Raw genomic sequence first — 24,927 nt, forward strand, 5'->3', positions numbered from 1 at the left:
CCTGTGTAAAGGCACAGTGTACTGTGTTTTTTTTGTACCTGCTGAAGTATATTCAATTAAGAAATAGCTCCTTTACCTTTGATTTCTTCTAAACCTTTTTTATATATCTTTCCTACCTAAGATAGGGAGAGTCCACGGCTTCATTCCTTACTGTTGGGAAATACAACACCTGGCCACCAGGAAGAGGCAAAGACACCCCAGCCAAAGGCTTAAATATCCCTCCCACTTCCTCATTACCCCAGTCATTCTTTGCCTTTCGTCACGTTATGAGGTGGCAGAGAAGTGTCAGAAGATTCGGAGAGTCCTGAAAAAACATAATTTATGCTTACCTGATAAATTCCTTTCTTCTGTAGTGTGATCAGTCCACGGGTCATCATTACTTCTGGGATATTACTCCTCCCCAACAGGAAGTGCAAGAGGATTCACCCAGCAGAGCTGCATATAGCTCCTCCCCTCTACGTCACTCCCAGTCATTCGACCAAGGACCAACGAGAAAGGAAAAGCCAAGGGTGAAGTGGTGACTGGAGTATAAATTAAAAAATATTTACCTGCCTTAAAAACAGGGCGGGCCGTGGACTGATCACACTACAGAAGAAAGGAATTTATCAGGTAAGCATAAATTATGTTTTCTTCTGTTAAGTGTGATCAGTCCACGGGTCATCATTACTTCTGGGATACCAATACCAAAGCAAAAGTACACGGATGACGGGAGGGATAGGCAGGCTCTTTATACAGAAGGAACCACTGCCTGAAGAACCTTTCTCCCAAAAATAGCCTCCGAAGAAGCAAAAGTGTCAAATTTGTAAAATTTGGAAAAAGTATGAAGCGAAGACCAAGTTGCAGCCTTGCAAATCTGTTCAACAGAGGCCTCATTCTTGAAGGCCCAAGTGGAAGCCACAGCTCTAGTAGAATGAGCTGTAATTCTTTCAGGAGGCTGCTGTCCAGCAGTCTCATAAGCTAAACGAATTATGCTACGAAGCCAAAAAGAAAGAGAGGTAGCGGAAGCTTTTTGACCTCTCCTCTGCCCAGAGTAAATGACAAACAGAGAAGACGTTTGTCGAAATTCCTTAGTTGCCTGTAAGTAAAATTTTAGAGCACGGACTACATCCAGGTTGTGCAGTAGACGTTCCTTCTTTGAAGAAGGATTTGGGCATAAAGAAGGAACAACAATCTCTTGATTGATATTCCTGTTAGTAACTACCTTAGGTAAGAACCCAGGTTTAGTACGCAGGACTACCTTATCCGAATGAAAAATCAAATAAGGAGAATCACAATGTAAGGCTGATAATTCAGAGACTCTTCGAGCCGAGGAAATAGCCATTAAAAATAGAACTTTCCAAGATAACAACTTTATATCAATGGAATGAAGGGGTTCAAACGGAACGCCCTGTAAAACATTAAGAACAAGGTTTAAACTCCATGGTGGAGCAACAGTTTTAAACACAGGCTTAATTCTGGCCAAAGCCTGACAAAAAGCCTGGACGTCAGGAACTTCTGACAGACGTTTGTGTAACAGAATGGACAGAGCTGAGATCTGTCCCTTTAATGAACTAGCAGATAAACCCTTTTCTAAACCTTCTTGTAGAAAAGACAATATCCTAGGAATCCTAACCTTACTCCAAGAGTAACCTTTGGATTCACACCAATATAGGTATTTACGCCATATCTTATGGTAAATCTTTCTGGTAACAGGTTTCCTAGCCTGTATTAAGGTATCAATAACTGACTCAGAAAATCCACGTCTTGATAAAATCAAGCGTTCAATTTCCAAGCAGTCAGCTTCAGAGAAGTTAGATTTTGATGTTTGAAGGGACCCTGTATCAGAAGGTCCTGTTTCAGAGGTAGAGACCAAGGTGGACAGGATGACATGTCCACCAGGTCTGCATACCAAGTCCTGCGTGGCCACGCAGGTGCTATTAGAATCACTGATGCTCTCTCTTGTTTGATTCTGGCAATCAATCGAGGAAGCAACGGGAAGGATGGAAACACGTAAGCCATCCTGAAGTCCCAAGGTGCTGTCAGAGCATCTATCAGGACTGCTCCTGGATCCCTGGATCTGGACCCGTAACGAGGAAGCTTGGCGTTCTGTCGAGACGCCATGAGATCTATCTCTGGTTTGCCCCAACGTCGAAGTATTTGGGCAAAGACCTCCGGATGAAGTTCCCACTCCCCCGGATGAAAAGTCTGACGACTTAAGAAATCCGCCTCCCAGTTCTCCACTCCCGGGATGTGGATTGCTGACAGGTGGCAAGAGTGAGACTCTGCCCAGCAAATTATCTTTGATACTTCCATCATAGCTAGGGAGCTTCTTGTCCCTCCCTGATGGTTGATGTAAGCTACAGTCGTGATGTTGTCCGACTGAAACCTGATGAACCCCCGAGTTGTCAACTGGGGCCAAGCCAGGAGGGCATTGAGAACTGCTCTCAATTCCAGAATGTTTATTGGCAGGAGACTCTCCTCCTGACTCCATTGTCCCTGAGCCTTCAGAGAATTCCAGACGGCACCCCAACCTAGAAGGCTGGCGTCTGTTGTTACAATTGTCCAGTCTGGTCTGCTGAATGGCATCCCCCTGGACAGATGTGGCCGAGAAAGCCACCATAGAAGAGAATTTCTGGTCTCTTGATCCAGATTCAGAGAAGGGGATAAGTCTGAGTAATCCCCATTCCACTGACTTAGCATGCACAGTTGCAGTGGTCTGAGGTGTAAGCGTGCAAAGGGTACTATGTCCATTGCCGCTACCATTAAGCCGATTACCTCCATGCATTGAGCCACTGACGGGTGTTGAATGGAATGAAGGGTGCGGCAAGCACTTTGAAGTCTTGTTAGCCTGTCCTCTGTCAGGTAAATCTTCATTTCTACAGAATCTATAAGAGTCCCCAGGAAGGGAACTCTTGTGAGTGGAACGAGTGAACTTTTCTTTTCGTTCACCTTCCATCCATGTGACCTTAGAAATGCCAGCACTAACTCTGTATGAGACTTGGCAGTTTGAAAGCTTGAAGCTTGTATCAGAATGTCGTCTAGGTATGGAGCTACCGAGATTCCCCGCGGTCTTAGTACCGCCAGAAGAGCACCCAGAACCTTTGTGAAGATTCTTGGAGCTGTAGCCAATCCGAATGGAAGAGCCACAAACTGGTAATGCCTGTCTAGGAAGGCAAACCTTAGGTACCGATAATGATCTTTGTGAATCGGTATGTGAAGGTAAGCATCTTTTAAATCTACAGTGGTCATGTATTGACCCTCTTGGATCATAGGTAAAATTGTCCGAATAGTCTCCATCTTGAACGATGGAACTCTTAGGAATTTGTTTAGGATCTTTAAGTCCAGGATTGGTCTGAAAGTTCCCTCTTTTTTGGGAACCACAAACAGATTTGAGTAAAACCCCTGTCCCTGTTCCGATCGTGGAACTGGATGGATTACTCCCATTAACAAGAGCTCTTGTACGCAGCGTAGAAACGCCTCTTTCTTTGTCTGGATTGTTGACAATCTTGACAGATGAAATCTCTCTCTTGGAGGAGAGTATTTGAAGTCCAGAAGGTATCCCTGAGATATTATCTCTAGCGCCCAGGGATCCTGAACATCTCTTGCCCAAGCCTGGGCGAAGAGAGAAAGTCTGCCCCCCACTAGATCCGATCCCGGATCGGGGGCCCTCAATTCATGCTGTTTTAGGGGCAGCAGCAGGTTTCCTAGTCTGCTTGCCCTTGTTCCAGGACTGGTTAGGTTTCCAGCCTTGTCTGTAGCGAGCAACAGCTCCTTCCTGTTTTGGTGCAGAGGAAGTTGATGCTGCTCCTGCTTTGAAATTACGAAAGGAACGAAAATTAGACTGTCTAGTCTTGGCTTTGGCTTTGTCCTGAGGCAGGGCATGGCCTTTACCTCCTGTAATGTCAGCGATAATCTCTTTCAACCCGGGCCCGAATAAGGTCTGCCCTTTGAAAGGTATATTAAGCAATTTAGACTTAGAAGTAACATCAGCTGACCAGGATTTTAGCCACAGCGCCCTGCGTGCCTGAATGGCGAATCCTGAATTCTTCGCCGTAAGTTTAGTAAGATGTACTACGGCCTCCGAAATGAATGAATTAGCTAGTTTAAGGACTCTAAGCCTGTCCGTAATGTCGTCCAGAGTAGCTGAACCAATGTTCTCTTCCAGAGACTCAATCCAGAATGCCGCTGCAGCCGTGATCGGCGCAATGCATGCAAGGGGTTGCAATATAAAACCTTGTTGAACAAACATTTTCTTAAGGTAACCCTCTAACTTTTTATCCATTGGATCTGAAAAAGCACAGCTATCCTCCACCGGGATAGTGGTACGCTTAGCTAAGGTAGAAACTGCTCCCTCCACCTTAGGGACCGTTTGCCATAAGTCCCTTGTGGTGGCGTCTATTGGAAACATTTTTCTAAATATCGGAGGGGGTGAGAACGGCACACCGGGTCTATCCCACTCCTTAGTAACAATTTCAGTAAGTCTCTTAGGTATAGGAAAAACCTCAGTACTCGTCGGTACCGCAAAATATTTATCCAACCTACACATTTTCTCTGGTATTGCAACTGTGTTACAATCATTCAGAGCCGCTAACACCTCCCCTAGTAATACACGGAGGTTTTCCAGTTTAAATTTAAAATTTGAAATATCTGAATCCAGTCTGTTTGGATCAGAACCGTCACCCACAGAATGAAGTTCTCCGTCCTCATGTTCTGCCACCTGTGACGCAGTGTCTGACATGGCCCTAATATTATCAGCGCACTCTGTTCTCACCCCAGAGTGATCACGCTTACCTCTTAGTTCTGGTAATTTAGCCAAAACCTCAGTCATAACAGTAGCCATATCCTGTAATGTGATTTGTAATGGCCGCCCAGATGTACTCGGCGCTACAATATCACGCACCTCCCTCTGAGCGGGAGATGTAGGTACTGACACGTGAGGCGAGTTAGTCGGCATAACTCTCCCCTCGTTGTTTGGTGAAATTTGTTCAATTTGTACAGATTGACTTTTATTTAAAGTAGCATCAATACAGTTAGTACATAAATTTCTATTGGGCTCCACTTTGGCATTGCAACAAATGACACAGGTATCATCCTCTGAATCAGACATGTTTAACACACTAGCAAATAAACTTGCAACTTGGAAATACAATTCAATTAGAATAATATTAAAATGTACTGTGCCTTTAAGAAGCACAGAAGATCTATGACAGTTGAAAATTAATAAATTGAAACAGTTATAGCCTCAATCCTTGTAAACAACACAACTTTAGCAAAGGTTTAATCCCATTAGCAAAGATAACAAATTCTGAAAGCAGGAAACAAATTACAGAATAAACATTTTTTATCTCAGTCAAACTATAATTCTCACAGCTCTGCTGAGAGAAATTACCTCCCTCAAAATAAGTTTGAAGACCCCTGAGCTCTGTAGAGATGAACCGGATCATGCAGGGAATACAATGAGTTGCTGACTGAAATATTTGATGCATAGAAAAAGCGCCAAAAAACGGCCCCTCCCCCTCACACACAGCAGTGAGGGAGAACAGAAACTGTCAGAAAAACAGATTAAGCAACTGCCAAGTGGAAAAATAGTGCCCAAACATTTATTCACACAGTACCTCAGCAAATGAAAACTATTTTACATTCCAGCAAAAACGTTAAACATAATCTCTAGTTATTAAACAGCTTTATGTATTTCTTACAGTGTAATTCTAGTGAAGTACCATTCCCCAGAATACTGAAGTGTAAAGTATACATACATGACATTATATCGGTATGGCAGGATTTTCTCATCAATTCCATTGTCAGAAAATAAAAACTGCTACATACCTCTATGCAGATTCATCTGCCCGCTGTCCCCTGATCTGAAGTTTACCTCACTCCTCAGATGGCCGAGAACAGCAATATGATCTTAACTACTCCGGCTAAAATCATAGCAAAACTCTGGTAGATTCTTCTTCAAACTCTGCCAGAGAGGTAATAACACACTCCGGTGCTATTTTAAAATAACAAACTTTTGATTGAAGATATAAAACTAAGTATAATCACCATAGTCCTCTCACACATCCTATCTAGTCGTTGGGTGCAAGAGAATGACTGGGAGTGACGTAGAGGGGAGGAGCTATATGCAGCTCTGCTGGGTGAATCCTCTTGCACTTCCTGTTGGGGAGGAGTAATATCCCAGAAGTAATGATGACCCGTGGACTGATCACACTTAACAGAAGAAAGGGTATCTGCCCTTCGAGATAGGACTGGAGTTTGAAGTAGTCATGTCAACCTCTCAGTGAGAGTATTGATGAAAGTTAAAGTCTAGAGATGCAGGGAAAGTTTTTCTGCAAAACCATCCAGAATACTGCTAACAGCTCCTAAGCAATGAGTTTTGACGAGTTTCACTGCCTGCTTTCTCTCATTCAAGTCCATGTCAGGGGTGCTGCTATATGACTGTCACACTTGAGAAGCTGTGTTCTGTTCCTGGAGGTAAGATCGTTTCAATTTTTACACATAAAACACTTTAACAGGGTCAAAGTGTGGCTCCTTTATACCTTGATAGGATCCAGGGTTAATATCCTCTGAAGGGGGTTTATTGAACATTTGGGGTTAATTAATCAGTGTATTAATTATTAACATGCTGCTTTGTGTGATTTTTTTCCTGGGCTTATAAACTTTGTTTTTGGCTTGAACTTTTAAGTTTCACTTTCATTTTTGAAAGTGTTGCACAGCTCCTATTACTTGCTGTACTGGTAATAACAGGTCTATGTTAATTTCCTCCATTCCGGCTGAGACTTGAACCTGAGGAGAGCGTTTCCTCTGTTAACTGTCTGGGTCTAGGAGGTGGTGAGTGCCCCAGACATTGGTAGTATAAAGGTGCAGTTTTCTATAATAAAAATACATTTTTAATTGTGTCCTTCTGTGGGTATAACCTGAGCTATGGAGGACTCTGAAATGTTAGAAGGTACTCCTGTACTAAATCATACCTGTTTATATTGTGAGGAGGCCGTGGTTTTCCCGCCCACTCAATTATGTTCCACATGCCTTAACACAGTTACAAAGTCTAAGAAGGGAGACAAGCCTGCTAAAGCTCTTAGTTCCTCCCAGCCGTCTACCTCTCAGGTCTCGGCATCCCGTGAGATTACTACCCTTGCTACATTATCCACTCCACATGCAGTTCCCCGTAGCACATCTAATCCCCTATCCGGAGGGGGCCTTCTTCCTGCGGACTTTGCCCCTCAGTGCATTACCTCGCTCTAACAAACGCAAGAGAAGGACTAAACATAGCTCTCCTGACCTTTAGTCATCTAAATATTTATCGGATTTAGCTATTATGTCCCAGTTATCTGATGATGATTTAACCTCTGTAGCTTCAGAGGGTGAACTTTCTGGGTCGGAGTCTTTAGAGTCTAATCCTCCTGCTGCGGAGGAACCAGTCCTTTAGATTTAAAATTAAGCACTTTTTTATTAAGGGATATTCTGTCTACGTTAGAGGTTAAAGAGGGCGCACTGCCTGTAGAACCTATGATACCTAAATTAGACATAGTTTACAAAGACAGGAAAGTTCCTTTGACTTTTCCTGTGCCGGTTCAGATGGCGAACATTATTAAGAACAAATGGGAAAGGATTGGTTCTTCCTTTTCCCCCTTGTCTACTTTTAAAAAGTTGTTCCCAGTCCCGGACTCTCAACTGGATTTGTAGGGCTCCATTCCTAAGGTTGATGGTGCTATCTCTACACTTGCTAAATGTACTAAAAAACCTCTTGAGGATAGTTCTTCATTCAGAGAGCCGATTGATAAGAAAATGGAAACCTTTCTGAGCAAGATGTTTCAACATTCGGGATTTTTGTTTCAACCGGCGGCTGCAGTTGCCGGAGAGGCTACCTACTGGTGCAACTCTTTGTCGGAACTCACTGAGGTGGAGTCTCCCCTAGAGGATATTCAAGACAGAACTAAAGCTCTGACAATTGCTTATTCTTTTATCTGTGATGCAACATGCAAATTATTCGCCTAAATGCAAAGGCCTCTTTCTTTGCGTTCCTAGCCCACTGGGCGCTCTGGTTGAAGTCTTGGTCTGCGGATATGACTTAAGTCCAGACTCCTTTCTCTTCCCTTCAAGGGAAAGATTTTATTTGGTCCAGGCCTGGACTCTCTTATTTCTACGGTTACCGGAGGCAAGGGTGCCTTCCTACCGCAAGATAAGAAGAACAAGTCTAAGGGACGACAATCTTCTAATTTTCGTTCTGACAAATCCCAACGACAACAAACCTCCTCCAAGAAGCCGGCTCAGTCCTGCAATAAATCCAAGCAGAATAAGAAGCCAGCCGAAAACAAATCGGCATGAGCCCCCCCCCCCCCCCGATCCGGGTTCAGATTGTGTAGGGAGGGCAGACTGTCTCTTTTTGCCTGGTTCAAGAACATACAGAATATGTCGGTGTCCCTTCCTTCAAGATGGAGACAATAAAGTCCATCCATCCTTTAATTTAGGAAGGCCAGTTTATGACCACTATAGATCTGAGGGACGCTTACCTTCATGTTTCGATCCACAGGTAACACTTTCAGTTTCTGAGGTTTGCATTCCCGCACCAGCACTTCCAGTTCATTGCCCTTCCGTTTGGCCTAGCTACTGCTCCAATAATCTTTACGAAGGTTCTGGGGGCTCTTCTAACTCAGGGTATTGCAGTAGCCCCATACTTGGACGATATTCTGGTGCAAGCACCATCCTTTCATCTTGCAGAAGAATTCTCTGAGTCCCTTCTCAGTCTTCTTCGATCACATGGATGGAAGATAAACTTGGAAAAGAGTTATCTTATCCCAAGTACCAGGATGGAATTACTGGGTACTATAATAGACTCAATATCCATGAGGATATTTCTAACAGACCAAAGACGTTGCAAGCTAACTTCGGCGTGTCTTGCCCTCCAGACCTCCTTGAGTCCCTCTAAGGCTCAGTGTATGGAGGGTGATTGGTCTCATGGTGTCCTGCATGGACATCCATTCCTTTTGCCAGGTTCGGTGTCAGACCTTTACAACTGTGCATGCTGAGGCAGTGGAACGGCGATCATTCAGATCTGTCTCAACAGATTGCAATAGACAGCTGGTCAAGATAATCACTATCTTGATGGCTCTGTCGAGATCATCTGTCCCAAGGGACATGCTTCCTAAGACCATCCTGGGAGATTGTGACTATGGACGCAAGCTTATCCGGATGGGGAGCCGTTTAGGGTGCCTTCCTAACAATCAATATTTTGGAACTACGGGCAATCTTCAAGGCCTTGAAGGCTTGGCCACTTCTGGTTTTGTCCCAGTTTATCAGATTCCAATCAGACAATATAACCTTGGTGGCTTACATCAACCATCAGGGGGTGGAACAAGAAGTTCCTTGGCGATGAACGAAGTATCTCAGATTCTGGAGTGGGCGGAGGCCCACAGCTTTTCGCTGCCAGTGATCCACATTCCAGGTGTGGACAAATGGGAGGCGGATTTTCTCAGCAGGCAATCCTTCCATCCAGGGGAATGGTCTCTCCATCCCAAGGTATTTGCAGAGATATGCAGCCAATGGGGGGTGGTGGAGATAGATCTCATGGCGTCCTTTCTCAATACCAAGCTACCCAGGTCCGGGGTCGAGGGATCACAAAGCAGATCTAATAGATGCATGGAGGCTTAAACTTTTATATATCTTTTTCCTCCATTACCGCTTCTTCCTCGAGTGGTGGCCCGCATCAAGCATGAGCGGGTATCAGTAATCCTGATTGCTCCATCGTTGCCGTGAAGGACGTGGTTCGCGGATCTAGTGGGGATGTCCTCATCTCCACCGTGGAAGTTACCTTGTCACAGAGACCTGCGTATACAAGGTGGATTTGTTCATTAAAATCTAGATTCTCTGAGGCTGACTGCGTGGAGATTGAACGCTTAGTCTTAGCCAAGAGAGGTTTCATTGATGCTCTTATTCAAGCTCGTAAACCAGTTACTTGGCGTATCTACCACAAGGTGTGGAGGACCTACTTATTCTGCTGTGAAGAGCGTGGTTTTTCCTTGCACAGAGTTAAGGTTGCCAGGATCTTATCTTTTCTCCTGGATGGGCTGGAGAAGGGCCTTTCTTCTAGTTCCCTGAGGGTACAGATTTCGGCCCTGTTGGTTTTATTGTGTCAGGGTTTTTCCCTGCTTTGTTTGCCATGTGCTGCTGGCAGCCATTTTACTCATCTCTCTTGCTGACTCTGGTGCAAAGTGTGTGATGCTGCTCATTTCCTGCATGCCCTTTTATGGCCAGACTGGTGTACATCATCCATGTGAGACAGGTTGCAATCTCAGAATTGTGATGTCATCACTTATTATTTAAAGGGCCTCTGTTCAGTTTGCTTTGCCCTTGTGTTCTCTCAGGATAAATATAATATTTATATAACAGACAAAAGAGATTGCTACATTTCGACCATCCTGGCCTTAATCATGCATATACACCTTAGTTCTCAACCTCAATTTATAATTACAATCATTAGTCAAATATTCAACAGGTGAGTTTAGTGATCATGTATCTTTAAAAGATTTCTATCGCCATCTAGTGGTCTCTAAACTTAAAGCCTGTTATTCCTATCAAGTAATAACATATTGTCAAGGTTTTTTCCCTGTTTTGTTTGCCATGTGCTGCTGGCAGCCATTTTACTCACCTCTCTTGCGGACTCTGGTGCATACTGTGTGATGCTGCTCATTTCCTGCACTTCCTTTTATGGCCACGCTGGTGTATATCATCCGTGTGAGACAGGATGCAGTCTCAGAATTGTGATGTCATCACTTATTATTTAAAGGGCCTCTGTTCAGTATGCTTTGCCCTTGCGTTGTCTCAGACCTGTTTGTGTGAGTTCCTGTGTATTACCTGGCTGTCTGTCGTCCCTCCTGGTTCCTGATCCCTGGCTTGTTCCGGACTCTGCTGTTCTCCTTGTTCCTGATTCCGGCTCATCTGATTAGTCACTTTGACTCCTGACTCGGCTTGTCTGACTATTCCCTTTGGCTCCTGACTCGGCTCATCTGACTACCAGCTCTGGTTATGTCTCCTGGCTTGTTATTTGACTTGTGGACTTTTTATTATTTTTTGCTATTAATAAAGGTGTGATTATTTTTGCACTTTTCGTCTGTCTTATTCCTGGCACCCTGACATATTGTACAAGAGACTGGCTGAGAGTCCAGACGTGCAGTACTTTGTTAAGGCTCTGATTAGGATCAGACCTGTGTTTAGATATGGGGCTCCTCCTTGGAGCCTAAATCTTGTTCTTCGGGTTTTGCAACAGGTTCCGTTTGATCCTCTGCATTCTGTTGACATTAAATTATCTTGGAAGGTTCTCTTTTTATTGGCTATTGCTTCTGCGTGCAGAGTGTCTGAGATCTCTGCTTTGCAATGTGAGCCCTCTTATCTGATTTTTCATGCAGATAAGGCAGTTTTACGTACTAAATTAGGTTTTCTTCCTAAGGTTGTGTCAGATCGCAACATCAGTCAGGAGATTGTGGTTCCTTCCTTGTGTCCTAATCCTTCTTACTTCACAATTTGGATATGGTTTGTGCCCTGGAGTTTTCAGGCTACTAAGGAGTTTAGACAATCTTCCTCCTTGTTTTGTTGTCTATTCGGGGAAGCGTAAGGGGCAGAAGGCTACTTCGACTTCCCTATCTTTTTGGTTAAGGAGTGTCATCCGCTTAGCTTACGAGACAGCGGGACATCGTCCTCCTGAGAGGATAACGGCTCATTCCACTAGAACAGTGGCTTCCTTTTGGGCCTTTAAGAACTTGGCCTCTATGGATATGATTTGTAAGGCAGGGTACCTGGTCATCCTTACATACTTTGTACAAAATCCTTACATACTTACTTTGTACAAAATTTTACAAGTTTGATCTTTTTGCTTCGGCTGAAGAAGCTTTCGAGAAAAAAATATGTTTTGCAGGCTGTGGTGCCCTCAGAATAGGGGCAGCCTCTTCCTTTTTGTTCCCTCCCGTTATTCATTCAGTGTCCTCTGGAGATTGGGTATAGTTTTTGCAACAGAAAGGGATGAAGCCCAGTACTCTCCCTTTCTTAGGAATGAAAGCATAATTTATGCTTACCAGATAAATTCCTTTTCTTCTGGATAAGGAGAGTCCACGGCCACCGCCCATTTTTTCTTGTCCATGGGTGGTCCCCTATTTATTTTATTCTTCTGGCACCATTTATACCCTAATGTTTCTCCTAGTTTTCCTTGTTCCCTCGGCACAATAACTGGGGTAATGAGGAAGTGGGAGGGATATTTAAGCATGTGGCTGGGGTGTCTTTGCCTCCTCCTGGTGCCAGATGTTGTATTTCCCAACAGTAAGAAATGAAGCCGTGGACTCTCCCTAGCCGGAAGGAAAGGAATTTATCTGGTAACCAATTTAGAGTATAGGTGTGGATAGAAAATAGCCAAATAACACGCCAAGTTAGGGAGTAGGTACTAAAACTTTTATTTTCCATTGTTCTCTCTGTTTGTCTCACTATGTATATAGAGATAAGAAAAGGATGATTTTCATCTAAAAGGGAGGAGAGTCCACGGCTTCATTCATTACTTGTGGGAGATAAGAACCTGGCCACCAGGAGGAGGCAAAGACACCCCAGACAAAGGCTTAAATACCTCTCCCACTTCCCTCACCCCCAGTCATTTTTTGGCTTTCTTCACAGGAGGTTGGCAGAGAAGTGTTCAAAGATTCGGAGTAGTCCCTTATGGAGGGTAGTACTCTTTGAAATAAGACTGGATTTTTAAGTAGTCCTGTCAGCCTCTTAGTGAGAGCTTGGGTGAATGTTAGAGTCTGGAGATGTAGGGAGAGTCTTTCTGCGAAACCATCCCGACTAATTTTAACAGCACCATAAGCAATCAGCTTCGCTGCCTGCTTTCTTCACTAAAGTCCATGTTTGGAGCGATGCTACTACATTGTGACACTTGAGAGACCATGTTCCTGATTCTAGTAAGATCTTTTCATTTTTTAAACACGTAATGTAAACGTAGAAGACAGGGTCACAGTGTGATACCTTTCTTTCATGTAATTAACAAGAGTCCATGAGCTAGTGACGTATGGGATATACATTCCTACCAGGAGGGGCAAAGTTTCCCAAACCTCAAAATGCCTACAAATACACCCCTCACCACACCCACAATTCAGTTTTACAAACTTTGCCTCCGATGGAGGTGGTGAAGTAAGTTTGTGCTAGATTCTACGTTGATATGCGCTCCGCAGCAAGTTGGAGCCCGGTTTTCCTCTCAGCGTGCAGTGAATGTCAGAGGGATGTGAGGAGAGTATTGCCTATTTGAATGCAGTGATCTCCTTCTACGGGGTCTATTTCATAGGTTCTCTGTTATCGGTCGTAGAGATTCATCTCTTACCTCCCTTTTCAGATCGACGATATACTCTTATATATACCATTACCTCTGCTGATTTTCGTTTCAGTACTGGTTTGGCTTTCTACAAACATGTAGATGAGTGTCCTGGGGTAAGTAAGTCTTATTTTCTGTGACACTCTAAGCTATGGTTGGGCACTTTTTTATAAAGTTCTAAATATTTGTATTCAAACATTTATTTGCCTTGACTCAGGATGTTCAACATTCCTTATTTTCAGACAGTCAGTTTCATATTTGGGATAATGCATTTGAATCAATCATTTTTTCTTACCTTAAAAAATTTGACTTTTTCCCTGTGGGCTGTTAGGCTCGCGGGGGCTGAAAATGCTTCATTTTATTGCGTCATTTTTGGCGCTGACTTTTTTGGCGCAATATTTTTTTTCTGTTTCCGGCGTCATACGTGTCGCCGAAAGTTGTGTCATTTTTGACGTTCTTTTGCATCAAAAATGTCGGCGTTCCGGATGTGGCGTCATTTTTGGCGCCAAAAGCATTTAGGCGCCAAATAATGTGGGCGTCTTATTTGGCGCTAAAAAAATATGGGCGTCACTTTTGTCTCCACATTATTTAAGTCTCATTATTTATTGCTTCTGGTTGCTAGAAGCTTGTTCACTGGCATTTTTTTCCCATTCCTGAAACTGTCATTTAAGGAATTTGATCAATTTTGCTTTATATGTTGTTTTTTCTATTACATATCGCAAGATGTTCCACGTTGCAACTGAGTCAGAAGATACTTCAGGAATACTTCAGGATCTATCAATATTGAATCGTTATGTAAGGATACCAACATTCAAGATGGTTACTGTAGGACTATTCTGCCTTTTGTTTAGTAAGGGCATTATATGTCTACAATAGATTTACAGGATGTGTATCTGCATATTCCGATTCATCCAGATCATTTTTAGTGTCTGAGATTCTCTTTTTAGACAAGCATTACCAGTTTTGTGGCTCTACCGTTTGGCCTAGCCTCAGTTCCAAGAATTTTTTTCAAAGATTCTCGGTGCCCTTCTTTCTGTATTCAGAGAACGGGGTTTTGGTATTTCCTTATTTGGACGATTATCTTGGTATTTGCTCAGTCTTCTCATTCGAAGAATCTCATGCGAATCGATTTGTGTTGTTTCTTCAAGATCATGGTTGGAGGATCAATTTACCAAAAAGTTCATTGATTCCTCAGTCAAGGGTAACCTTTCTGGGTTTCCAGATAGATTCAGTGTCCATGACTCTGTCTTTAACAGACAAAAGACGTCTAAAATTGATTTCAGCTTGTCGAAACCTTCAGTCACAATCATTCCCTTCGGTAACCTTATGCATGGAAATTCTAGGTCTTATGACTGCTGCATCGGACGCGATCCCCTTTGCTCGTTTTCACATGCGACCTCTTCAGCTCTGTATGCTGAATCAATGGTGCAAGGATTACACAAAGATATCTCAATTTATATCTTTATAAACCGATTGTTCGACACTCTCTAACGTGGTGGACAGATCACCATTGTTTAATTTAGGGGGCTTCTTTTTGTGCTTCCGACCTGGACTGTAATTTCAACAGATACAAGTCTCACAGGTTGGGGAGCTGTGTGGGGATCTCTGACGGCACAAGGAGTTTGGGAATCTCAGGAGGTGAGATTACCGATCAATATTTTGGAACTCCGTGCAATTTTCAGAGCTCTTCAGTTTTGGCCTCTTCTGTAGAGAGAATCGTTCATTTGTTTTCAGACAGACAATGTCACAACTGTGGCATACATCAATCATCAAGGAGGGACTCACAGTCCTCTGGCTATGAAAGAAGTATCTCGAATTTTTTTGGTTTGGGCGGAATCCAGCTCCTGTCTAATCTCTGCGGTTTATATCCCAGGTGTAGACAATTGGGAAGCGGATTATCTCAGCCGCCAAATGTTCCATCCGGGCGAATGGTCTCTTCACCCAGAGGTATTTCTTCAGATTGTTCAAATGTGGGAACTTCCAGAAATAGATCTGATGGCGTCTCATCTAAACAAGAAACTTCCCAGATATCTGTCCAGATCCCGGGATCCTCAGGCGGAGGCAGTGGATGCATTTTCACTTCCTTGGAAGTATCATCCTGCCTATATTTTTCCGCCTCTAGTTCTTCTTCCAAGAGTAATCCCCAAGATACTAAAGGAATGCTCGTTTGTTCTGCTTGTAGCTCCGGCATGGCCTCACAGGTTTGGTATGCGGATCTTGTCCGGATGGCCTCTTGCCAACCATGGACTCTTCCGTTAGACCAGACTTTCTGTCGCAAGGTCCTTTTTTCCATCAGGATCTGAAATCCTTAAATTTATAGGTATGGAGATTGAACGCTTGATTCTTGGTCAAAGAGATTTCTCTGACTCTGTGATTAATACTATGTTACAGGCTCGTAAATCTGTATCTAGAGAGATATATTATAGAGTCTGGAAGACTTATATTTTTTGGTGTCTTTCTCATCATTTTTCTTGGCATTCTTTTAGAATGCCGAGAATTTTTTTCAGTTTCTTCAGGATGGTTTAGATAAGGGTTTGTCTGCAAGTTCCTTGAAAGGACAAATCTCTGCTCTTTCTGTTCTTTTTCACAGAAAGATTGCTATTCTTCCTGATATTCATTGTTTTGTACAAGCTTTGGTTCGTATAAAACCTGTCATTAAGTCAATTTCTCCTCCTTGGAGTTTGATTTTGGTTCTGGGAGCTCTTCAAGCTCCTCCCTTTGAACCTATGCATTCATTGGTCATTAAATTACTTTCTTGGGAAGTTTTGTTCCTTTTGGCCATCTCTTCTGCCAGAAGAGTTTCTGAATTATCTGCTCTTTTCTTGTGAGTCTCCTTTTCTGATTTTTCATCAGGATAAGGCGGTGTTGCGAACTTCTTTTGAATTTTTACCTAAAGTTGTGATTTCCAACAACATTAGTAGAGAAATTGTGGTTCCTTCATTATGTCCTAATCTTAAGAATTCTAAGGAGAAAGCATTGCATTCTTTGCATGTTGTTAGAGCTTTGAAATATTATGTTGAAGCTACTAAGTCTTTCCGAAAGACTTCTAGTCTTTTTGTTATCTTTTCCGGTTCTAGAAAAGGCCAGAAAGCTTCTGCCATTTCTTTGGCATCTTGGTTGAAATCTTTAATTCATCTTGCCTATGTTGAGTCGGGTAAAACTCCGCCTCAGAGGATTACAGCTCATTCTACCAGGTCAGTTTCTACTTCCTGGGCGTTTTGGAATGAAGCTTCGGTTGATCAGATTTGCAAAGCAGCAACTTGGTCCTCTTTGCATACTTTTTCAATTCTACCTTTTTGATGTATTTTCTTCTTCTGAAGCAATTTTTGGTAGAAAAGTACTTCAGGCAGCGGTTTCAGTCTGAATCTTCTGCTTATGTTTTTTATTAAACTTTATTTTGGGTGTGGATTATTTTCAGCAGGATTTGGCTGTCTTTATTTTATCCCTCCCTCTCTAGTGACTCTTGTGTGGAAAGATCCACATCTTGGGTAATCATTATCCCATACGTCACTAGCTCATGGACTCTTGCTAATTACATGAAAGAAAACATAATTTATGTAAGAACTTACCTGATAAATTCATTTCTTTCATATTAGCAAGAGTCCATGAGGCCCACCCTTTTTGTGGTGGTTATGATTTTTTTGTATAAAGCACAATTATTCCAATTCCTTATTTTATATGCTTTCGCACTTTTTTATCACCCCACTTCTTGGCTATTCGTTAAACTGAATTGTGGGTGTGGTGAGGGGTGTATTTGTAGGCATTTTGAGGTTTGGGAAACTTTGCCCCTCCTGGTAGGAATGTATATCCCATACGTCACTAGCTCATGGACTCTTGCTAATATGAAAGAAATGAATTTATCAGGTAAGTTCTTACATAAATTATGTTTTTATCTTTATATAATCAAGGGTTAATATCCCTGGTAGGGAGATTATTGAACAGGGGGGGGGGGGTATACATAATATTTTTTATTATGTCATTGCTGTGATATGTGTGAGATGAGGCTCTGGTAATGGGTGGACTTTTAGTTTTATTTCCGGGAATTTTTGCGCTTCAGATTTGGCGTGTTTTTCTCTTTAATGCAGTGGTGGTCCTGCGAGGCATTCCTTCTGACCGGGTGTGGCCTAATCGACTTCCTCTGCTTGTCTGGCAGTTACAGGAGACGTAATGGTTTCTGTGGTCCCGGTCATAGGAGGTGGTACGTGCCCCAGTCATTGGAGGTTATAAAGGTGACATTTTATATATAGTACATCTTGTCCGTAATAAAGGCGCAAGCGTGGGAGCACTCTGGCGCGTACCTGTGTTTATTGTGAGGAGGTTCTGGTAGATTCGCCTGCTCAACTATGTTCCACATGCCTTGATAAAGTTACGACATCTAGAAAGAATAGAATGTCTAGTACTACTGAACCGTCCAACTCTAAAGGTTCTCCGTCCCGTGAGGTGCGTTCCCTACATTCATCTCCTGTTATACATGCAGCGCCCCAGTGCACGACTATTTCTCCTACTGGAGGGATCCGTTGGCCTCCAGATTTTGCGGATCAACTGCAAACAGCGATGTCTAAGGAGATTAGTACCTTACCAGGTTCTGCTAAGCGTAAGGTAAAATATGTCGATCCGACCCAGGGGTCATCTACTCCAATGGATTTTTCGAAAACATTATCCACTGACGAGGACGACTCCGACTCTTCGGAGGACGTTCCTTCTGGGTCGGAGTCTGTCATTTAAAGCTCTGACTGCTGAGGAGCCTGACTTTAGGTTTAGGATGGAAAATTTGTGCTTTTTGCTGAAGCAAGTGCTTGCTACCCTTGAGGTTCCGGAACCTAAACTTCCGGAGGAACCTTCGATTTCTAAGCTGGAAAAAGTATATGGGGACAGGGTGACAGGGTGGTGCTTCAGACCTTCCCAGTTCCTGTTAAGATGGCTAACATTTTTAAGAATGAATGGGAGAGATTAGGTTCTTCCTTTTCCCCTTCTTCATCCTTCAAGATGCTGTTCCCCATCCCGGACTCTCAGCTCGAGCTATGGGGGTGTGTCCCTAAGGTAGATTGTGCTAACTCTACGCTCGCAAAGCAGACGATAATTCCTCTTGAGGATAGTTCTTTGTTTAAAGAGCCCATGTATAAAAATTTTTTAGAACATGTTAATAAAAATGTTATAAAGGGACATTCAAGTCCAAAAAAACTTTCATGTTTCAAATAGGTCATGCAATTTTAAAAATTTTTCCAATTTACTTTTATCACCAATTTTGCTTTGTTCTCTTGTTATTCTTAAGTGAAAGCTAAACCTGGGAGGTTCATATGCTAATTTCGTAGACCTTGAAGGCAGCCCCTTTAATCTAAATGCATTTTGATTTGCAGTTTTTCGCCACTTGAGGGCATTAGTTCACGTGTTTCATATAGATAACATTGAGCTGAAACACGTGAATTTACCATGGAGACAGCTCTGATTGGCTAAAATGGAAGTCTGTTAAAAGAACTGAAATAAGGGGCCAGTTTGCTGAGGCTTACATACAAGGTAATTACAGAAGTAAAACGTGTATAATTATAACTGTGTTGGTTATGCAAAACTGGGGAATTGGTAATTAAGGGATTATCTATCTATTAAAACAACAGAAATTCTGGTATTGACTGTCCCTTTAACATACAGGGTTTGTTTTTCAGCCGGCAGCGGTGGTAGCTGCGGTTGCCGAAGCTGTAACATATTGGTGTGAAGCTCTGTCTGACATGGTCGAGAGGGAGAATTTCCTCGATTAGATACAGGAGAGAATTAAGGCCTTGAGGGTCGCTAATTCCTTTATTTGCAATGCCAATATGCAAATTATTTGCCTGAACTCTAAGGTGTCAGGCTTTTCCGTTGTAGCCCGCAGGGCTCTGTGGCTAAAGTCTTGGTCTGTAGACATGACCTCTAAATCTAGACTACTATCCCTTTTATTTCAGGGAAAGATCCTGTTCGGTCCAGGATTGGACTCAATCATATCTACGGTTACGGAGGCAAGGGCGCTTTCCTAAGGGACAAGAAGGCTAAACCTAAGGGATCTACTTTTCGTCCCATTCGTGCGTAAAAGGCCCAACGCCAACAGCCTGCCGCGAAAGCAGATCAGTCTAAGAGCACTTGGAACCCAGCTTAGTTTTGGAATAAGTCCAAGCAGAATAAGAAGCCCGCCGAAACAAAGTCGGCATGAGGGGGCGGCCCTTGAACAGTCTCCGGACCAAGTAGGGGACAGATTATCTCTCTTCTCAGAAGCCTGTTTGCAGGATGTTCAGGACCCTTGGGTTCTGGAGGTTATCGCCCAAGGATATAGGATAGGGTACAGATCTCATCCGCCCAGGGGCAGATTCCTCCTGTCAAACCTTTCTTCCAGACCAGAAAAGAGAGATGCCTTTCTAGAATGTGTGAGGGATCTCTCTTCCCTCTGAGTAATTGTACCGGTAACCCCAGCAGAAAGGGGTTTAGGGTACTATTCAAACCTTTTCGTGGTCCCAAAGACCCGATTCTGGACCTAAAGTGCTTAAACAAATTTCTGGCTGTTCCATCGTTCAAAATGGAAACGATCAGATCTATTTCTGACCCTAGTTCAAGAGGGTTAGTTCATGACGGCAATAGACTTGAAGGATGCCTACCTTCATGTGCCAATCTACAGGGATCACTTCAGGTTCCTGAGATTTGCTTTCCTGGGCCAACATTTCCAGTTTGTGGCCCTTCCCTTTGGTCTGGCGACGGCCCGAGAGACTTCACAAAGGTTCTGGGGGCGCTACTTGCAGTGGCCAGATCCAGAGGCATTGCTGTGGCGCCCTATCTGGACGACATCCTAGTCAATATGCCGTTCAGGCTCGAAGAGGATCACTCGAGGGCTCTTCTTCTTTTGCTCCAATCCCACCGTTGGAAGATAAACTCAGGAAAGAGCTCCCTTATTCCCAGCAACAGGGTGGAGTTCCTGGGAACGATTATAGATTCTACGTCCATGAGGATATTTGTCACAGATCAGCGACACAGGAAGATTGCGTCCACCTGTCTTGCCCTTCAGTACTCTTCCAGTCCCTCTGTGGCTCAGAGTATGGAGGTGATCGGGCTCATGGTGTCCAGCATCAATGTCATTCCATTTGCCAGGTTCCACCTCAGACTTCTTCAGTTATGCATGTTGAGACAGTGGAATGGCGATCATACAGACCTATCCCAACAGATTTCTTTGGACGATCAGACGAGGAAATCCCTCTCTTAGTGGATCCGTCTGGAACAACTTTCCCAAGGGACGTCCTTCCTGAGACTGTCTTGGGAGATTGTGACAACTGACAAGTGTCTGGGAGGATGTGGAGCTGTTTGGGGTGTCAAGATGGCACAGGGCAAGTGGTCTCGAGAGGAATCTCTCCTCACGATCAATATTCTGGAACTTCGAGCGATCTACAATGCTCTGAAGGCGTGGCCTCTACTGGGGTCGTTCAGCTTCATCAGATTCCAGACAGACAACATTACCTCGGTGGCTTTACATCAACCACCAGGGGGGGACGAGAAACTCTCTGGCGATGAGGGATGTTTCTTAGATATTGGAATGGGCAGAGTCCGAAAACTGCTCGCTCTCCGCAATCCACATTCCAGGTGTGGACAACTGGGAAGCGGATTTCCTCAGCAGGCAATCCTTCCATCCGGGGGAATGGTCTCTCCATCCCGAGGTGTTTGCGGAGATTTGTCACAGATGGGAGACACCGGAGATGGACCTCATGGTATCCAGACTCAATTGCAAGCTACCCAGATACGGGTTGCGGTCCAAGGATCCCCAGGCAGAGCTGATAGATGCTTTAGCTGTGCCTTGCGGGTTCAGCATAGTTTACATTTTTCCACCGTTGCCACTTCTACCTTGTGTAGTGGCCCGCATCAAGCAGGAGCAAGCTTCGGCTATTATGATTGCTCCGTTGTGGCCGCAGAGGACGTGGTTTGCGGATCTGGTGGGGATGTCATCTTCTCCTCCATAGTGGTTTCCCTGTCGCAGGGATCTGTTGGTACAGGATCCTTTTCAACACCAAAATCTAGATTCTCTGAGGCTGACTGCGTGGGGATTGAATGCTTAGTCTTGACCAAGAGAGGTTTTTCTGAGAGAGTGATTGATGCTCTCGTTCAGGCTAGGAAGCCGGTCACTCGTCGCATCTATCATAAGGTGTGGAGGACTTGCTTGTCCTGGTGTGAGAAGAATGGATATCATTGGCACAAGGTTACGGTATCCAGGATTGTCTTTTCTCCAGGACGGTTTGGAAAAAGGACTTGCCGCTAGTTCTTTGAAGGGACAGATTTCAGCATTATCTGTTTTGTTGAACAAGAGGCTCACTGAGCTTCCTGATATTTAGTCTCTTGATCAGGCTTTGTCTAGAATCAGGTCTGTTTTTGGACAGTCCGCTCCTCCCTGGAGCTTGAACTTGGTTTTGAAGGTATTGCAGAGGGTTCCGTTTGAACCTATGCACTCTATTGACATTAAGATTATTTCCTTGAAGGTTCTCTTTCTATTGGCTATTGCATCAGCTCGCAGAGTCTCTGAGTTGGCTGCCTTGCAATTTGAGCCTCCTGATTTGGTCTTTCATGCTAATAAGACTGTTTTGAGCATTGGTTTGGGATTTCTTTCCAATGTTGTATCTAACCGTAACATCAATCAGGAAATAGTAGTTCCTTCTTTGTATCCTAACCCCTCTTCTCCTAAGGAGAGGTTACTTCATAATTTGGACGTGGTTCGAGCCTTGAAGTTTTATCTTCAGGCTACAAGGGATTTCAGACAATCTACATCTCTTTTTGTGGTATATGCAGGGAAGCGCAAGGGGCAGAAAGCCTCTTCTACTTCTTTGTCCTTTTGGTTGAGGAGCCTGATGCTTCGCCTATGAGACAGCGGGACATACGCCTCCTCAGAGGATCATGGCTCATTCGACTAGAGCTGTGGCTTCTTCTTGGGCCTTCAAGAATGAGGCCTCTATGGAGCAGATTTTTAAGGCGGCTACCTGGTCCTCCTTACATACCTTTACAAGGTTTTACAAATTTTACGTTTTTACTTCAGTGGAAGCAGTTTTTGGGAGAAACGTTTTACAGGCTGTAGTGCCCACAGATTAGGGTCCACCTTTTTTTGTCCTCCCATATTTCATTCAGTGTCCTCTAGAGCTTGGTTACTTGTTCCCACAAGTAATGAATGAAGCCGTGGACTCTCCTACCCTTTAGATGGAAAACATAAATTATGCTTACCTGATAATTTTATTTCTATCGAGGGAAGGAGAGTCTGCAGCCCCCGCCCGTTGCTACGGTGGCGCGGACCTAAATTTAGTTTTTTGTTGTTCTGGCACCATTTATACCCTGATTTCTCCTACTGTTCCTTGTTCCCTCGGCAGAATGACTGGGGGATGAGGGAAGTGGGGGAGGTATTTAAGCCTTTGGCTGGGGTGTCTTTGCCTCCTCCTGGTGGCCAGGTTCTTGTTTCCCACAAGTAATGAATGAAGCCGTGGACTCTCCTCCCCTCGATGGAAATAAAATTATAAGGGAAGCATAATTTGTTTTTTTTGAACGTATAGACAGAGAAGCAAATGAGGTCTGAGCTCCCTGCAAGCTTAGCTCATTTGATTGAGTTGTTGGCTCAATTAACAGAGACAGCTATTTAATATATATATATATATATATATATATATATATATATATATATATATATATATATATATATATATATATATATATATACAAAACACGGAAGGGAACTGCACTCTCATACCGGACCGGGTACACATCCTATGACCCTGCAACATGCTCAGCCCTGGGTGCCACTGGCACTCACAGGAAGCTGTGCTGTCCCCAGAGCCACAAGCAGTTAACCCCAGACAGGTCTGGGTGCAAGAAGGTTTTCTCTGTGTGTTTTATATATATATATATATATATATATATATACACACACATACATACATGCATACATACATAGGAGCAATTTCCCATACAGCTGGTATAACTAGACATTGCAAACATGTAAAGGGTAAACCAATTTTAGAGTTCACTGTTACTTTAAATTCCACTCTAGACCAGCAATGCACTACTGGGACCAGCTGCGAATCTCTGATAAGCGGCCAATGTTTATAGCCATCAATCACCAGCTATCTCCCAGTACTGTATTGCTGCATGCTTTATCTGCTTCATGAAAGTTCTATTTTGAAATTCATGTCTATTTAAGTATATATATATATATATATATATATATATATATATATATATATACATTATTTTTATCATTTGTTTGTATAGCGCCCCCAAATTCCGTAGCGCTGGGTACAGTGATAGGGGTATACAATGACAAAGATTTGTGATAAGATACAGAACATAACAAAACGAAACAAATCTAGTACAGGAGGAAGAGGGCCCTGCTACGGAGAGCTCGCAGTCTATAGGTTTAGGGTGCAGAGACATAAGGTTGGGGTAGCTTGTTACATCGGTTGTATTTGCAGCAGTGAGTCAGGCAGTTCATGTACATGTATTAGTTTGGTTCGGATGCGGGATGGAGGAGAGATGGTAAGCCTTTCTGAATAGGTGGGTTTTCAAGGATCGCCTGAAGCTATACAAGGTTGGAGACAGTCTAATGGAGCGGGTTAGAGAGTTCCAGAGGACAGGAGCAGCACGTGCAAAGTCTTGGAGGCGAAGTGGGACGTAGAGATAACAGGAGTGTAGAGACGTAGGTCAGAGGTTGATCGAAGAGGACGGGATGGGGAATATATATGTATGCATTGAACATTTATTTCAGAAACACATTTTGTCCACACTTTTCCTTTACAGTGAGTGACCTAACATAAATAAAAACTTGCATTGGGGAAAGATTTGATACTATTGTGTACCTTTTGTTTACAGTTTTAACCAAGCGAAGGGATAAAAGAATGCTTTCTTTTTTCATCTATTGTATTCTTTACATACACTCTTGTTCTGTATATTTGTATATGATATATAACGAGAAGTCTAAAAATATATTGGACAGATAGCATGCTTTATGCTTTTGGAATATTGCTACTTTCCAGGTTTTAGGAAATGTAATTGTTTTTTTTGTTTTTTTTCCAGTTCTACTGTAATTACCATTGGGTGATTCTCACTCGCCTGTATTTTTTTTTTCTCTTAGCATGTTCTGTAGTCCATGTGAGGGGCCCTGTCCTAAAGTTTGTGAAGAGGATAAGACCATAGACTCTGTCACTTCAGCACAGATGTTGGAGGGGTGCACTGTGCTGAAAGGAAACCTGCAACTAACTATCCGCAAGGGCCGTAAGTACCCAAGTCTTGAATTTAGTTGTAGTTTCCATTAGTCTTTCCACCTATACGGAAATCACTTTAACTTTTGTCACTTCTGCTTGAAACCCCTACATGAAAACCTCTGTTTTGGAGCTTGAATATTTGAAGCATTTGTTTACCACTAAATGGTTGAAGGCAGATTAATTGTTCTTTTTGTCTATCTAGAAAAAAAAATAGGTTTAAAATAAATCTTATTTTTATATACCCACACGCACATATATATATATAATATATATGTGTGTAGTGCAGACTGAGATGTGGATAGAATACTCTGATGCGGTTAATACTACTATATATATTATACAAGACTGAAATCCTACAAACCC

The 24,927-nt window shown here is 43.2% G+C and overlaps 1 protein-coding gene across 1 annotated transcript in view; it reads left to right on the plus strand.

Moving 5' to 3' along the window:
- The window catches only part of IGF1R (insulin like growth factor 1 receptor), an 857,678-nt gene that overhangs the window by 418,308 nt on the left and 414,443 nt on the right, over positions 1–24,927 (plus strand). The window contains exon 3 of the mRNA XM_053717616.1: positions 24,435–24,574. Coding sequence (XP_053573591.1) covers positions 24,436–24,574 — 139 coding nt within the window. The 5' untranslated portion in view covers position 24,435. The remainder of the gene's footprint in view (positions 1–24,434; positions 24,575–24,927) is intronic.

The sequence above is a fragment of the Bombina bombina genome, chromosome 6 (assembly GCF_027579735.1).
Source record: "Bombina bombina isolate aBomBom1 chromosome 6, aBomBom1.pri, whole genome shotgun sequence".
NCBI classification, from domain to species: Eukaryota; Metazoa; Chordata; class Amphibia; order Anura; family Bombinatoridae; genus Bombina; species Bombina bombina.